General features: G+C 39.3%; 1 protein-coding gene and 1 non-coding gene across 4 annotated transcripts in view; one reads left to right on the plus strand and one right to left on the minus strand.

Annotated features, from left to right (window-relative positions):
- The window catches only part of BLM (BLM RecQ like helicase), a 100,902-nt gene that overhangs the window by 21,396 nt on the left and 62,196 nt on the right, over positions 1–17,310 (plus strand). For all 3 annotated transcript variants that reach the window (XM_510594.9, XM_054667945.2, XM_063794348.1), the window contains 4 exons: positions 8,709–8,810; positions 10,686–11,386; positions 13,104–13,263; positions 16,140–16,267. In XM_510594.9, the coding sequence (XP_510594.5) occupies positions 8,713–8,810; positions 10,686–11,386; positions 13,104–13,263; positions 16,140–16,267 (1,087 nt within the window). In that variant the 5' untranslated portion in view covers positions 8,709–8,712. The remainder of the gene's footprint in view (positions 1–8,708; positions 8,811–10,685; positions 11,387–13,103; positions 13,264–16,139; positions 16,268–17,310) is intronic.
- Positions 16,572–16,641, minus strand: LOC112205659 (small nucleolar RNA SNORD18). The gene has a single exon (XR_002939757.1). It is a non-coding gene; the product is annotated as a small nucleolar RNA SNORD18 (small nucleolar RNA).

Here is a 17,310-nt window from a genome sequence, read left to right on the forward strand (position 1 = left end):
ACAAATGGCCAATAAGCAAATGAAAAGATGCCTATTATCACTAATCATTAGAGAAAGGCAAATCAAAACCAGGAGATAAGACCTCACACCTGTTAGAATGCCTGTTATAAAACAAAACAAAACAACCAGAAAATAACAAGTGTTGCTGAGGATGTGGAGAAATTAGGATGTGGAAAAATGGGAAGCCCTGTGCATTATTTATAGCAATGTGAAATGGTGCAACCACTGTGGAGAACAGTGTGGTGGTTCCTTAAAAATTAAACATAAATTACCATATGATTCAGCAATTCTCAAAAAGATATTTGTACACCCATGTTCATAACAGCATTATTCACAATAGCCAAAAGGTGGAAGCAACCCTAATGTCCTTGAATGGATAAGAAAATGTGGTATGTATCTACAGTTAGATATTATTCAGCCTTAAAAAGGAAGGAGCGGCCAGGCGCGGTGGCTCACACTTGTAATCCCAGCACTTTGGGAGGCTGAGACAGGCAGATCACAAGGTCACAGGTTCAAGACCAGCCTGGCCAACATGGTGAAACCCCGTCTCTACTAAAAATACAAAACAGAAAAATTAGCTGGGCTTGATGGCAGGCACCTGTAATCCCAGCTACTCAGGAGGCTCGGGCAGGAGAATCACTTGAACCCGGGAGGCAGAGGTTGCAGTGAGCTGAGATTGCGCCACTGCACCCCAGCCTGGGCAACAGAGCAAGACTCCATCTCAAAAAATATTAATAATAATAAAGGAAGGAGCCTGGCATGGTGACTCACACCTGTAATCCCAGCTACTCCGGAGGCAGAGGTGGGAGGATCATTAGAGCTCAGGAGATTGAGGCTGCAGCGAGCTCTGCACACAGGAAATTCTGACACATGTCTCACAACATAGATAAAGCTTGAGAACACTGTGCTGAGTGAAATAAGCCAGTCCCGAAAAGGCAAATACTGTATGATTCCACTTACAGTGTGAATACATTATGATTCCCATACTGTATGAGTCTGCTGATGACAAACTATTGTTTTTTTGATAATCTGGAAGTGTCTGTATTTCTTGTGGCTTTTTAAATAACAGCTGTATTGTTTTTAAATTATTATTTGTTTATTTTTTTGAGACAGGGTCTTGCTCTGTTGCCCAGGTTAGAGTGCAGTGGTGCAATCACAGCTCACTGCAGCCTCGACTTCCTGGTTGAGCAGTCCTCCCACCTCAGCTTCCCAAGTAGCTGGGACAACAGGCATGCACCATCATTCCTGGCTAAATCTTTTGTATTTTTTGTAGAGATGGGGTTTCACCATATTGCCCAGGCTGGTCTCCAACTCCTGGGCTCAAGCGATCCCCCCGCCTCAGCCTTCCAAAGGGCTGGGATTACAGGCATGAGCTACTGTGTCTGGCCTGAATGACAGGTCTATTGAAATACATTACACATATAAAATTCACCCATTAAACTGTACAATCCAATGGCTTTGAGTATATTCACAGTTATGCAACCATCACCGCAATCAATGTTGGAACATTTTCATCAGCCCACAGAGAAATTTGCATACCCCTTGCCATCATCCCCAAATCCTCTCATCTTTCCCAACCCTAGGCAATCACTAATCTACACTGTATCCATGGATATGCCTATTCTTATACATTTCATATAAATGGAATCATACACTAGTTCATCTTTTGTGGCTGGATTCTTTCACTTAACATAATGGTTTCAAGGCTCATCATTATTGTAGCATTTATCAGTACTATATTTTTTTGTATGGCCAAATAACATTTTGTTGAATGGATATACACATTTTATTTATCCATTCATCACTTGATGGACATTTGAGTGGTTTCTGAATTTGGCTATTGTGAATAATGCTCCTGTGAACAATTTGTGTACAAGTATTTATTTTGAGTACCCATTTTTCACTCTTTCACATATATAGCTAGGAGTGAAATTGCTGGGTTACATGGTGATATGGTTTGCCTGTGTCCCCATTGAAATCTCATCTTGAACTGTGGCTCCCATAATCCCCATGTGTCATGGGAGGGACCTTGTGGGAGGTAATTGAATCATGGGTTTTTCCCATGCTGTTCTTGTGAGAGTGAATAAGTCTCATGAGAGCTGATGGTTTTATAAAAGGCAGTTCCCCTGCACACACTTTCTTGCCTGCCACCATATAAGATGTGCCTTTGCCCCTCCTTTGCCTTCTGCCATGATTGTGAGGCCTCCCCAGCCATGTGGAATTGAGTCCATTAAACCTCTTTTTCCTTATAAATTACCCACTCTCAGGTATTTCTTCATAGCAGTATGAAAATGGACTAGAACACGTGGTGACTATGTTTCATTTTTTGAGGTACTGCTTGACTGTTTTCCAAAGTGGCTGTGCCATTTTAGAATCCTACCAGCAGTGTATGAGGGTTCTGATTTCCCCACATTGTTGCCAACACTTATCTGTTGCTTTTATTATAGCTACTTTTTAAAAATAACAGCTTTATTGAGATATAATTCATATACCATGAAATTCACCTTTAAAAACCTAGTGTACAATTCACTGCCCTTGATTTGTGAAAGATATTTTTTCTGGGAAAAGAATTCTGGGTTAATTTCTATCAGCACATCGAAGATATCATTCCACTGTCTTTTGATTTTCGTTTTTGCTAAAGAGAAATCAATTTTTTGTCCATATGGTACACTGATATATTTGGGTGTGGATTTCTTTTTATCTCTGCTTGGAATTTTTTGGCTTTCTCAAATCTGAAGGTTAGTGTCTTTAATTAGTCCTGGAAAAGTCCCAGCTGTTATCTTTTCAAATATTAATTCTTCCCTATTTTCTCTTCTTTCTGGAACTCTGGCTAGATTTATGTTAGACTTTCTACTCTGTCTTCCATGTCTCCTAACTTCTCATATTTTCCATCTGTTTTCTCTCTCTGTGTGTGCATCTATTAAGTCAAAAACTATGAAGGGTCTGAGATTTTACCCTACATTTATCCTACATTTATAGCTATATTTATCTTTAACCACTTTTCTGAAGTTCTAATTATCTATTGTTATGACTGATTTTCTTTGGGTTGTGTTGGTATATTATCAAGTTGTCTACATATAATGATAATCTCATCTCTTCTAGTATTTCCTTTTTCGAATATTTTTGCATTGGCAAGAGCATCCAATATGGGAGTGAAAATGAGAGAACAATATTGTTTTTGCTGTTGTTTTTAATGGATTCACCCCTAGTGTAAAATGTATGGTATTTGTTGGTTCTAGATTTTAAACACTTGTAATTTTGTGTTTTAATGTGTTTGTTAGACATGGTTTGAGTTTTATTAGATGCCTTTTCAAAAATGCATTGATAATACATACTGTATGATTCTATATATATGAATCAAGAAGTTTAAGAAACCATGAACGAAGAGAACATATGACATAAAATTCTGTCAAAAATCTCTCTTTGTCTAGAAATTGTGTTTGATGTTTAATTTTATCAGAGAACAGAAAGTTGCTTGCCCCAGTGCCCCAGTTAAGGTAAAGCTGAGGTTCATAAATACCTCAACTTAAAAAAATAGAAAAAGTAGATTTTTTGATTGTTCTTAGTTAGGCTCACCACCTTTGCCCCAGGGAAAGTAACTCCTCCCCTTTGAACAGTCACTGAGTGAGGCTTACAGAGCGAGGCTCTGTTTTTCAGGAACCACCCCCTAAAATCTCCACTTTTAGCAGAAGACTGGAAACAGAAACATCTAAATGTTACTTGGCACTGAATGTCTTGGAGTAGTCTTTTTGGCAGTCTATCCCTTGATAGACTGAAATAGCCATCTTTGACAACAAAATGAATAAAAAGTAAGGTTTGACCTAGTCTTAATTTTGATAGATCCCCAACCAGTAACTTTAGTGTCACTTATTTCAAAGAAAAGGCACTCTTTTTTTCTGCTGTGTTTTTCTCCATCCCATGTCTCTCTCTCTCTCTCTCTCTCTTTTTTTCAAAGGTTTATTGTGTTTACTTTTATTCTTTTTTTATTTTTGAGACAGGGTCTCTGTTGCCCAGGCTGGAGTGCAGTGGGGTGATCATGGCTCACTGAAACCTCGACCTCCCGGGCTCAAATGATCCTTCCCACCTCAGCCTCCTGAGTAACTGGGACTACAGGCATGTGCCACCTCACTCAGCTAATTTTTGTGTTTTTTTGTAGAGACAGGTCTTACTTTGTTGCCCAGGCTGCTCTCCAACTCCTGGGCTCAAGCGATCCTCCCGCTTTGGCTTCCCAAAGTGCTAGTATTACAAGTGTGAGCCGCCGTGCCCAGCCTATTTGAAAAATTCTTAATAGCCAGTTTTAAAGGTAATGCTTGAAGCTTACATTTCCTGTGACTTTTTTTTTTTTTTTTTTAAAACACAGGGTCTCACTGTCACCCCAGCTGGAGCAGTGGCACAGAATTGCTCACTGCAGCCTCGAACTCCTGGGCTCAAGGGATCCTCCCGCCTCAGCCTCCCTGAGTAGCTGGGACTGTAGGTGTGTGCCACCATGCCTGGCTAAAGATGGGATCTCCCTGTGTTGCCCAGGCTAGTCTCAAACTCCTGGGCTCAAGCCATCCCCCCGCCTCAGACTCCCAAAGTGCTGGGATTATAGGCGTGAGCCACCGCTCCTGGCCTGCTTATTTATATTCTTTTGTAATGGCATGATAACTTCTTTCATATATGTAGGAGAACATTTTAATCATTTTCCAGATTGAACTTGTGATTCTTGTGGTCATTCTAATTCATAGGTTTATTTTTTTAGTTTCTGGTTGCTCATTGCACCCAGAAATTGTTCCTTTTGTTAATATTGTGAAACTTCACTAGCCTCAATTTATTTGTTTTCAGTTAATTTTTCTCCTTTATCACTGGTCTTTGTTATTGTGGATGAACAATTTTTTTTAAGAGATGGGGTCTCACAGTGTTGCCCAGGCTATAGTGCAGTGGCTGTTTACAGGTGTGATCATAGTGCACTACAGCCCTGAACTCCTGGGCTCATGCAATCCTCCTGCCTCAGCCTCCTGAGTAGCTGAGACTACAGGCATGTTGGTGAACAATTTTCTTTTTGTGTCCAACAATTGTATCGATATTTTGATGGAGTATGTACAGAAGAGACACCCTTATGGTTCTTAGTACTCACCAACTTCCTAAAAGCATTCCCACTGAGGATTTTGAGTAAGAAAATTATGTACTCATTACCATACTTCAGAATATGATTCTGGCTGGAGGGTGCTACCTCATGAGGAATAACCAAAGAGTAGTGCATTTTAAAAGCAGGAAGAGGTCCCCTGGAGTTAAGGTTGACTGCATGCTAGCTGTGAATCCATAGTGTAATCACTACAGTTATAAAATAGTTAATCAAACAATTGTACTCCTGGGATGGCTAAGTAGACATATAAAACCATGCTGTGGAGTAATGTAGGAAATCTCTTATTAAAATATCATGGCTAGTTTTGATCCAAAAATAAGTAAGTTATGGAAGGAATGTGGGAAAAGGGTAAGTAATGATGCCATAGACCACTTTGTTCTGCTTAGTGTCGTAAGACTGAAGATCTGTGTACCTCTGCCTCCTTGTCAGTAGTCTACTTTGTTGATGTTGAAATTCTGAGAGGGCAATAGTCTGACTTCACTCTTTATCACTTCATATTTATTCATGTGGGAAAGACTCCCACATTGTACAGGACCTTGAAAAGGGGATGCCTCAACGAAAGATCAAGGCTTTTATTTTTTATTTATTTATTTATTTTTTGAGACAGAGTCTAGCTCTGTCACCAGGCTGGAGTGCAGTGGCACAATCTCGGTTCACTGCAACCTCTGCCTCCCGGGTTCAAGCAATTATCCTGCCTCAGCTTCCCAAGTAACTGGGATTACAGGCACATGCCACCATGCCCAGCTAATTTTGTATTTTTAGTAGAGACAGGGTTTCACCATATTGGCCAGGTTGGTCTTGATCTCCTGACCTCATGATCCGCCCACCTCGGCCTTCCAAAGTGCTGGGATTACAGGCGTGAGCCACCGTGCCCAGCCAAGATCAATACTTTTAAACTGGATTCCAAATGGTGAGGTGCTGTAGGAAATGCAGAGATTAAGGTCTTAAAATATTCTCCATTAAAAAGAATCAGGGAGGCTGGGCGCGGTGGCTCACACCTGCAATCCCAGCACTTTGGGAGGCGGAGGCAGGAGGATCCCTTGAGCACAGGAGTTCGAGGCCAGCCTGGGCAACATGGTGAAACCCCATCTCTACCAAAAATACAAAAAAATTAGTGGGGCATGGTGGTGTGCACCTGTGGTCCAGCTGTGTGGGAGGGTGAGGTGGGAGGAACACTTGAGCTGGGGAGGCGGAGGCTGCAGTGAGTCACCACTGCACTCCAGCCTGGGCAACAAAGTGAGACCCTGTCTCAAAAAAGAAAAAGAAAACAAGAATTAGGGATGCTTGATGAAATGGCCAATTCCAAATCTGGTGCAAAAAAATGCATAAGGTAAGCCTGGAACATCTTTTGAGAGGAAAGAAGCTCTCAATGACTCATAAGGTTAAGTCATAAGGACTGAAGAGCCCGCCTGAAAAGACTCCCACTGGCCAAACATGAATCAATTTGAGAATCAATAAGGATGATCACTGTATTGGATTGAAACACACCTAATATGTTTAATCCATGAGTTCATAATGATACTGAAAAAAAATTCATCACTATTTGAAGGTGGTGAAAGAATGAATATCATTTTTATTTATTATTATTAATGTATGTAAGGGATACAAGTGTAGACTTCTTTTTTGTTGTTTTTTGAAACAGGGTCTTGCTCTGTTGCCCAGGCTGGAGTGCAGTGGCACAATCTCAGCTCACTGCAATATCTGCCTCCTAGGCTCAAGCAATCCTCCCACCTCAGCCTCCTGAGTAGCAGGGACCACAGGCCTGCACCACCATGCCAGGCTAATTTTTTTATAGTTCTTTAGAGACAGGGTTTTGCCATGTTGCCCAGCCTGGTCTCAAACTCCTGGGCTCAAGCGATCCGCTCACCTCAGCCTCCTAAAGTGCTGGGTCTATGGGCATGAGCCACTGCTGCCAGCCACGTGAATATACTGTATAGTAGTGAAGTATGGGCTTTTAGTGTACTGCATCATTATTTTGAAACTTACGATAAAAGTCTTACAGCTGGCTACGCATGGCTCACACCTGTAATCCTAGCACTTTGGCAGGCTGAGGTGGGAGAATGACTTGAGCTCAGGAGTTCGAGACCAGCCTAGTCAACATGGTGAGACCCTGTCTTTACCAAACATTTAAAAATTAGCTGGGTTGTGGTAGTGTACACCTGTAGTCCCAGATAACTCAGGAAGCTGAGGTGGGAGGATCACTTGAGCCCAAGAGGTCGAGGCTGCAGTGAGCTGTGATTGAGCCAGTGTACTCCAGCCTGGGCAACAGATCAAGACCCTGTCTCAGAAAGAAAACAAACAAACAAAAGTATTCCTGCTAATGAGTGAAAGAAGTAATAACAGAATCTAAATGTCACCATTTTGGAGGTGGACTTCCAAAATGGTGGAGTAAGGACCTCAGGGTGTATGCATAGCTGAAACAATATTGGATGAGTTGATAATTGTTGAATCTGGGTGATAGGTATGTAGGGATTCATTCCTTCCATCTACTTTTTTGGGGGTAATAATTAAGATATAATTCAGATGCCAATGTGAATTATTCAATGTTTATTAAGTAACTAGCTATATTACCTAAAGCATGTTAAAGAGGGAAAAGAAGCAGAAATAATTCCTTCTGGAGAAAATGGGACAAAAGCTGTATTATGATCATGCTTATAAACATGAAGATTTCTCAATTGGGTGTAACTTAGTTTCTTCTAAATTCTGCTTTTCACTGTTATCTAAAGTCAAGATGGTTGATAGATATGGGTTAATGAGTGGAACACGGCTTACGTGAAACTTCATATTTCTAGAAATATCGTCTAGTGTTAACCCTGCCTCCTAAGATATATGCTATAAAATAAAAGTAGATGTCTAGTAAAGGTAGGGAAAAGGGTTTATGGGGTTATAACTATCAGCTAAAGTGAGGATTTTTTTAACTATGCATGGATTACAGCTAGGATCTTCCTTTAGCCCCAGTAATTTTAAGGTGGTTTAAGCTGTTTGTTATCCTGGGCTATAGCTCAGCATTACCACAGCTTGTTACACAGAGATATAAATGTGCTTGGTAAACGTATTCTTTCAGGTTGAAACTAGATGATTATGAAGCATAGTATATTGCTGGTAAACCTTTGCTCTCATTGGTGGTGGTGTTCCTCCTTTCCCCAGTTCTGCCCTTCTGCAGAATTCAGTTATTCATTTGTTCTTTGGGCTTTCCGTGTGCTTTGATCATTTCCTCCCACCTCGCTCCCTTCCAGCTTCCATTTATCCTTCTAGGCCAGGTCCCATTTCTCTAAAAGCCCTTTCCCAATAATCCCCTCCCTAATGTCTTTTGTACTTATTTTAGCATTGTGGTGGAAGAGAGGGGGAACCTGGTTATTTTGTTATTCAAGTGAGCCTTCGGTTAGTTGAAGATTATATATTTCAAGTGTCACTAGTTGTAAATGTCAAAACAGTCTATTGACCAAAAAAAAAAAAAAGTCCTATTACTCTGGGCACAGTTGGAACAATGCCTGTTTGAATCAAGTCCTTCCTCCCCTCCAAAAACATTGTGATTAATGCAAAGTACCTAACTCCACTGATTTCTTTTTCCCTCACTTTTTAGGATTATGGCTGCTGTTCCTCAAAATAATCTACAGGAGCAACTAGAACGTCACTCAGCCAGAACACTTAATAATAAATTAAGTCTTTCAAAACCAAAATTTTCGTAAGTGTTTTGATTGGTTTGCTGTCACATAGGCACTAACTTACCACATTGTACACATGAGATATCTTCTCTCTAAACTCCCTCATTGTACAGATGAGGAAATGAAGCTGAGAGATTCATTGATTTTCCCACTTTGCCAATTAATGGTAGAGTATGTTTTAGCAGCACCAGGTGAGATTGTGTCTCATCTTTGCATGGTTCCTGGCACATAATATTTGCTCAATAAAGATTTGTTGAGTAAATGAATAATTGATCTTGTAAATTTGGGCAAATAAGTGTTTTTTAAGTTTTGGGGTTTTTTTTGTTTTGTTTTGTTTTGTTTTGTTTTTTCTTCTGAGACGGAGTCTCGCTCTGTCGCACAGGCTGGAGTGCAGTGGCACGATCTCGGCTCACTGCAAGCTCCGCCTCCTGGGTTCACGCCATTCTTGTGCCTCAGCCTCCCGAGTAGCTGGGACTACAGGCACCTGCCACCACGCCTGGCTAATTTTTTTTTTTTATTTTTTAGTAGAGACGGTTTCACCTTGTTAGCCAGGATGGTCTCGATCTCCTGACCTCATGATCCACCTGCCTCGGCCTCCCAAAGTGCTGGGATTACATGCATGAGCCACCGTGCCCAGCCTTTTTTTTTTCTTTTTTGAGACGGAGTTTCCCTCTTCTTGCCCAGGCTGGAGTGCCATGGCACAGTCTTGGCTCACCACAGCCTCCGTCTTCCGGGTTCAAGTGATTCTCCTGCCTCAGCCCCCCAAGTAGCTGGGATTACGGGCGTGCACCACCATGCCTGGCTAATTTTGTATTTTTAGTAGAGACAGGATTTCTCCATGTTGGGCAGGCTGGTCTCAAACTCCTGACCTCAAGTGATCCGCCTGCCTTGGCCTCCCAAAGTGCTGGGATTACAGGCGTGAGCCACCACGCCGGCCAAATATTTTAATATAATTTTATATACTTTCGAAGAACAGTTTATAAGGAAACTACAGCTCTCCAGTTCTGCCTCTCCTCTAAGCTATACTCCAGACTCCTTCTAATGATATCTAATAATAATTTATATTATAAGTGATGCTTTTACCAGGTTGTAGACTCTGTTCTGGGTGCCTGGCTTTGAAGTCACCACTGACTTTGAGATCATTAAATCCAGCAGATAGCCACGATTCCTGTGTCTTTTACTTGTCCTGCAGATTTTAACGGAGTTAGAAGTTTTTAACTCTTTTTTCCCCTTTAAGTTCTTATCAGAGTAGCAAAAAGTAGCCATATTTGAATCTCTTCCGTTTTTCTTTTTTCTTTTTTTTTTTGAGACAGTCTCGCTCTGTCACCCAGGCTGGAGTGCAGCGGCACAGTCTCGGCTCACTGTAACCTCCACCTCCTGGGTTCAAGCTATTCTCCTGCCTCAGCCTTCTGACTAGCTAGGGCTTCAGGCATACACCACTATGCCTGGCTAATTTTTTGTGTTTTTATTAGAGATGGGGTTTCACCATGTTGGCCAGGCTGGTCTCGAACTCCTGACCTCAAGCGATCCACCTGCCTCGGCCTCCCAAAGTGCTGGGATTACAGGCATGAGCCACTGCACCCGGCCTCTTCCCTTTTTCATTTATGCTGTCACCCCGCTCTGGAGATGCTATTAACTAAGGACTACTAGCCTGAGAAGTAAAGCAGTGGGAATGACCTCTCAAAGCCAAATAATTAGCCTCTGAATGGGAAGGACCAAAGAACGAATACAATTTAAGTTACCTGATAAATTTAAAATCCAGAGAGATGGATTCTTTGCTCAGTTGGGATACAATTAATGTAACCTGTGTGAATTAGTTTAAAAAATTAGTTTTGTAGAGTTGGGGGGTTTCTTAAAATGGATCCATCTAATCTAGTTTTTCCATTATTTTTCAGAGGTTTCACTTTTAAAAAGAAAACATCTTCAGATAACAATGTATCTGTAACTAACGTGTCAGTAGCAAAAACACCTGTATTAAGAAATAAAGATGTTAATGTTACCGAAGACGTTTCCTTCAGTGAACCTCTACCCAACACCACAAATCAGCAAAGGGCCAAGGACTTCTTTAAAAATGCTCCAGCAGGACAGCAAACACAGAGAGTTGGATCAAAATCATTATTGCCAGATTTCTTGCAGACTCCGAAGGAAGTTTTATGTACTACCCAAAACACACCAACTGTAAAGAAATCCCGGGATACTGCTCTCAAGAAATTAGAATTTAGTTCTTCACCAGATTCTTTAAGTACCATCAATGATTGGGATGATATGGATGACTTTGATACTTCTGAGACTTCAAAATCATTTGTTACACCACCCCAAAGTCACTTTGTAAGAGTAAGCACTGCTCAGAAATCAAAAAAGGGTAAGAGAAACTTTCTTAAAGCACAGCTTTATACAACAAACACAGTAAAGACTGATTTCCCTCCACCCTCCTCTGAAAGCGAGCAAATAGATTTGACTGAGGAACAGAAGGATGACTCAGAATGGTTAAGCAGCGATGTGATTTGCATCGATGATGGCCCCATTGCTGAAGTGCATATAAATGAAGATGCTCAGGAAAGTGACTCTCTGAAAACTCATTTGGAAGATGAAAGAGGTAACAATTATTTTATCTTCATTTTAGTATGTTCATTGTACTTTTTTATTCAAAGCTAGCCATTGGGAATAGTCATGAATATATAGAGCTTTTGTCCTTAAGGTTGTTAGGGTCTTTAGTGGTGCTTTTTGAATAATCTGTTGGCCACATTTTTGAGGCAGGACGTACTGATGAAATGGAAGGTTTTAGTCTGCTAATATAATTTCCAGGATAGCTCTGTGATTTTATACATGAAGAAAATACAGGAGTTTCCCCTTGTCCACAGCTTTGCATTCTCTGAGGTTTCAGTTACCCGCAGCCGGCTGAGGTCTGAAAATATTGCATCACTTCTCTTGCGCTTTGGGACCATTATTAAGAAAACACAAGCCCTGCGATACCGCGACAGTCAATCTGATAACTGAGACCACTACTAAGTGATTAACAGCAACCCAGGTGGACAGATCAGGTCGGGGCAAGATTTTATCACACTATACTCAAAACAGCTTGAAACTGAACACTTATGAATTAATTTATTTCTGGGATTTTCCATTTACATCACAATGCCTACATCATTCACCTCTCTTCATCTCATCATATAGGCATTTTTTATCATCTTATATCTTTACAAAGGAAGGGTGAGTAGAGTAAGATATTTTGAGCAAGGGAGACCACAGTCAAATAACTTTTATTGCAGAATATTGTTATAATTGTGCTATTTCATTAGTTGTTCACCTTTTGCTGTGCTTAATTAATAAATTAAACTCTATCATAGGTATGTATGTATAGGAAAACACATAGTACTTATCGGGTTTGATACTATCCGAGATTTCAGGCATCCACCGGGGTCTTGTCACATATTTCCTGAGGATAAGGGGGGTGCTGCTGTAAGATCCATAGAGGTTAAAATGGTGGTTAGTGGTAAATTGGAAAATGAAACTAAGCCTTTCTACTGTAATTCCTTTATGGCTTGTTGCCACCTAATATTGATGTATAATGTGCTCTAATTGCACTATTAAAGTATTATAAATTACATTCAAAGTTTTTCCTGGCTAGATCTTGTAATTATTAAATGTCCAAAATTGAGTAACTGAGATTACCCACATGGGGAAGTAACTCACCTTATGAAGCAGTTGCAAATATGAGAGTAAAATTTTTAAACCCCTGAATCCCATTAAGGTTACTCTAGGGTGAGAGAGCACTGAAAAGTGATTGACGATGAGCAAAACTAGTCTCATCAATGATGCCTCTGTTTCTGAAGGGAAAATTTGTTAAAAGATAGACAGCAACAATTTGGGTTGTGTTTTCCCACATAGTCCAAAAGAGAGACTTAAATAACTGGGAAACTTTGTGGTAAAGATGATTTGTACAAGCAGCCGTGTTTGTGTTATTATCAGACTTATCTGTTGCACTTTACCCTTATTTAAATATGAGTGAAAAGTTAAAAACTAGAAACGTCAATAGCAAATACGTGTTTCGTAATTAACCAGAGACAGACATGAAAATCCCTAAGCAAATCTTCGGCCTCAGTCGAGCATTCACTGGACTTAATCCAGTTGACTCAATAATAATCATTTATGAATAAATAAGCCAACATTAGCGTGTAAAGGGAGAGGATCCATACAAAGTGGTGTGATTGTTTGTGACTTGCCAGAAGCACTCATTCTTAATCGCTCATGCCCTGTTCTTTCTGTCTCATTAGTGGTTAACAAATCTATGTTTATCAACTGTTTTACTGTAGATAATAGCAAAAAGAAGAAGAATTTGGAAGAAGCTGAATTACATTCAACTGAGAAAGTTCCATGTATTGAATTTGATGATGATGATTATGATACGGATTTTGTTCCACCTTCTCCAGAAGAAATTATTTCCTCTTCTTCTTCCTCTTCAAAATGCCTTAGGTAAACTAGCTAAATAATTAGCATTATTATTTGTTTCTGGGATACTTTAAATTGTTTAATTTAGTTTATAATATCATTTCTATATAAAAGTATTCTGTGCTTTGTACAATTATTTTACATTCAAGTGAAAGCCTCAAAAAAAACCCTGTTTATACATTTAATTGGTTGCATTCTAAAGATGAAGTCCCATTATGATTAATTACATGAAACTTCAAACAATTTTAGGTAGTTGATTTTTTTTTTTTTTTTTTGAGGCAGTCTCGCTCTGTCACCCAGGCTGGAGTGAAGTGGTATGATCTCGGCTCACTGCAGCCTCCACCTCCCAGGTTCAAGTGATTCTTGTGCCTCAGCCTCCCAGGTAGCTGGAACTACAGGTGCACACCACCATGCCTGGCTAATTTTTTGTATTTTCAGTAGAGACGAGGTTTTGCCATGTTGCCCAGGCTGGTCTTGAACCCCTGAGCTCAGGCAATCCACCCGCCTTGGCCTTCCAAAGTGCTAGGATTACAGGCATAAGCCACCTTGCCTGGCCTTATATAGTTGATTTTGACATAAGGAATATATTTCTAAAAATATTATATTTCCAAACCTGACCTGAACTGACACAAAGCTAACCCATTATATGGGAAGTGAATTAGGACATTAGTACTTTTAAAAAAAATCCTACAGGATAGAACTGGCCATTGTATTTGTTATTCACTCAATTTTAGCAAATTGGTGACATGATTATTGTTAATTGGTAGTATTACGAGAAAAATAGATACTCCACACGACTCATCAACAGCTTAAATTGCTAAGTGTCAATGTTACCTTCGTCCTCATCCCAGTCTCACTCTCAGACCAGTTGAGTGGTAGAGTATAATATATACTAAACTGAGCAAAAGTTTATATAGAGTCTCAATTCTAAACCAGCATTCTCATTTACCAGGTGAAACAGCTGAGGCCCAGGGAGGAGCAAGGAATTGCCCAGGATGATACAATGAATGACAGATGGACTCAGATCCACTGTAGTGCTTTCCCTGGTGTCATACTGATTCCTTGTTGAATGCCTGGCTTTTGTCTTTACTCATTAAAAATGTGTATTACGCAAATAATATAATCATTTTAACAAGGATTCTAAATAAGAAGGAAGGAGCACTGCTGGGTGCGGTGGCATGGTAGTGGCCCATACTCCCATCTACTCAGGTGGCTGAGGCAGGAGGATCCCTTAAGCCCAGGAGTTCAAGGCTGTAGCATGCTGTGATTACGCCTGTGAGTAACCATTGCACTCCAGCCTGGGCAACATAGCGAGACCCTCATCTCTAAAAAATTAAAAAGAGAGAGAGAAGGAATACTAGTAGTCCCACAATTCTGACTGTTTTCTTTATCCATCTTCAGTTTTGATACATGTGTGTTTGATTTCTGCATTGTTGTAATCAACATGTAATTATAATTTTATATTCTACTTTATTTCTCTTAGCATTATTTCTAAATCATTTTCCAATTGCTACATATTTAATTCCTTTTAATGGCTACATAATTTATCAAATTGTCATACCATAAATAAATTTACCTAGAGTCTTAGCAATTAAAAAAGCTTATTTTACAAAGTATTTCCAAGGTAGACTCTCTTTGTACATTTCCCATTGTAACTTAGTATACATATGTGTATATATTATAAAACTGAAATAGAATTTTCACAATATTTTTTGTGCAATGCACAGCTTAAATTCTATGCTACATTTTATTTCAGTTTTAAAAAATACTGGTTGTAACCTCTGAATTTCAGAAGTCAAGTGGTCAGACAGTATATAACAGAGAAGAGAGACCTGTTTTTCAAACTCCTCTTTTCCAAAACCTCTGTAGCTGGCCCTCAAGATTCTCCGTCTTCTGGCCACAATTTACCTTTTTCAGCTTTATCTCCATGTATGCCCTTGCAATAACCCAGTGGTTTTAATGAGTCAAACCAACAATCTAGAAAGCATATCATTTTCTTTAATTATGATGTTATTGTTTAAAAAATAATATTAAAAAGTTACACTGTTTTGATTTAGTTAGAAAGTTGCATTCCAAAATTCTTCTTTAGGAAAATACAGTTGATTCCCAGATGTCAAGCAAATAGAAATGTCCTTTTTAAAATCTTTCTTTCATAGTCTGACACTTTCCCCATACTTGTCATTCAGTTTGCTTAAATCTTATCTCCTTGGCAAAGCCTTCTAAAGTTCCAAAAAATGTTACCTTTCTTTGGATTTCCACAGCATCCTCTCTTTAACACTCATTCAGTACTAATTTATTTTGTTATTTGTAAAGTATTTTTTCTATGTAATCAGACTGACCAGGTTTATATGTTAATATGTTTTTGTATAATCTGTGTGGTGAGGTAATTATATATGCAGACACACAAAAACACATGTACATATATTTGCACAATAAGAGAAGTCCAGAAAAAGTGCTTTGAAATCTCAGAAAAAAGAGACATTAATAATCACTTGCTGGAGAAGTAATGCTTTGGCTGTGGCTAGAAGAACAGGTGTGATTTGGGTACGAAGAGATTGGAATGGCAGGTTTTCCAAATTGAGAGGATCAGTGGCAAAATCCCCAAAATAGGCAATGCAGGGCTTATATGAAGAATGTAAGTGGTACAGTATGACTGAAGATTTGTGTTACTGAAAGGACATAATCGGAGATAATGTTGAAAAGGGCTCTTGGGGCCAGAGGAGGGACAACTTTGAGGACCAGCTAAAGAAGTTTTATAATTGAGGAAATTTAAAAAACTACTTCTCTTTTCTGTTATATATTGTCTGATCAGTGGTAGAAAAATATTAAGGGTTTCAAAATTTTACATTTATTGAGTCTAGCCTGTAGTATGATTGGCTTAACACTTTTTTTATTTGCAGTATGTTAAAGGACCTTGACACCTCTGACAGAAAAGAGGATGTTCTTAGCACATCAAAAGATCTTTTGTCAAAACCTGAGAAAACGAGTACGCAGGAGCTGAATCCAGAAACCAGCACAGACTGTGACGGTACAAGCAATATTTTAGACATACCATGTATTTCAACTACTTACTTTTGAAAACAACGTAACACAAAGATTGTGTTTTGAACCTGTGGCTGTATGTTATAAAATGGCAGATTTGTAGTCTCTTTTCTTCTAATGTCATAACTTTGTTCACTGGTTAGCCAGCATTTGCCTGAACAACTCATGAACTCATGCTCTCACAAGGGCGTTCATTCCCTATTTTGAAAATGCTACTTGTTAGAAATCATCTCTCATACTGAGCCAAGATCTGCAACTTTAATTCTAGGAGATTTTTAAATTTTTATTTACAAATGAGAACTTCCACAAAATCATGTGTTTCAGAAACACGGACCACAGAGCGTAATCTCATCATAATAGAGTTTTTTCCCCCCCTTGACTAAATATTATTAGGTCTTTTAACTCTCCTTGCTAGAAATTGCTTTCTTGACCTTTCATCCTCCGGTTCTCCCTTGTATATACTCTGAGTCTAGGTCTGGGTCTTGATGTTCATTTAAAGCTAAATACTTGTTTGCTTGTTTTGTTTCTAATTCATTTTTTATTTTTTATTAAATATCTAGTGTAAATAATCGGATAGCAGTGCAAGACTTTGATAAACAACAGTCCCCCTTCCCACTCTTGGTGTCTGCTGCTCAGAGGCACCTTCAGTCTGAAAATATACATCCTCCTGTAGACATTTTTCTGGCATTATTTCTTTTTACCTTCTTTTTCTCTTTTTCACTCTTCCTGGAACTTCTATGATTTGCATGTTAGACTTCCATTAATTATCTTTTCTATTTTTCATCTCTTGATTTTCTACTTTTTAGGATATTTCCTTGATTATATCTTTAACTCTTCTATGGAATTTTTAAATTTCTATCAAGGCAATTTCCGAGAGCTCTTCTTTGTTCTCTGAATATCTCTGTCGTGCATTCGAGTCTGAGGCCTGCTGGGCTTTTTTAGCGACGTCTGCATGCATGTGCAGGTCATGTGTGTAGTGTTCTCTGTGTGTTGTTTTTGTTTCCTCCAGTTTTTTTGTGGTTTATTTTG

This window comes from Pan troglodytes, chromosome 16, assembly GCF_028858775.2.
Source record: "Pan troglodytes isolate AG18354 chromosome 16, NHGRI_mPanTro3-v2.0_pri, whole genome shotgun sequence".
Classification (NCBI taxonomy): Eukaryota; Metazoa; Chordata; class Mammalia; order Primates; family Hominidae; genus Pan; species Pan troglodytes.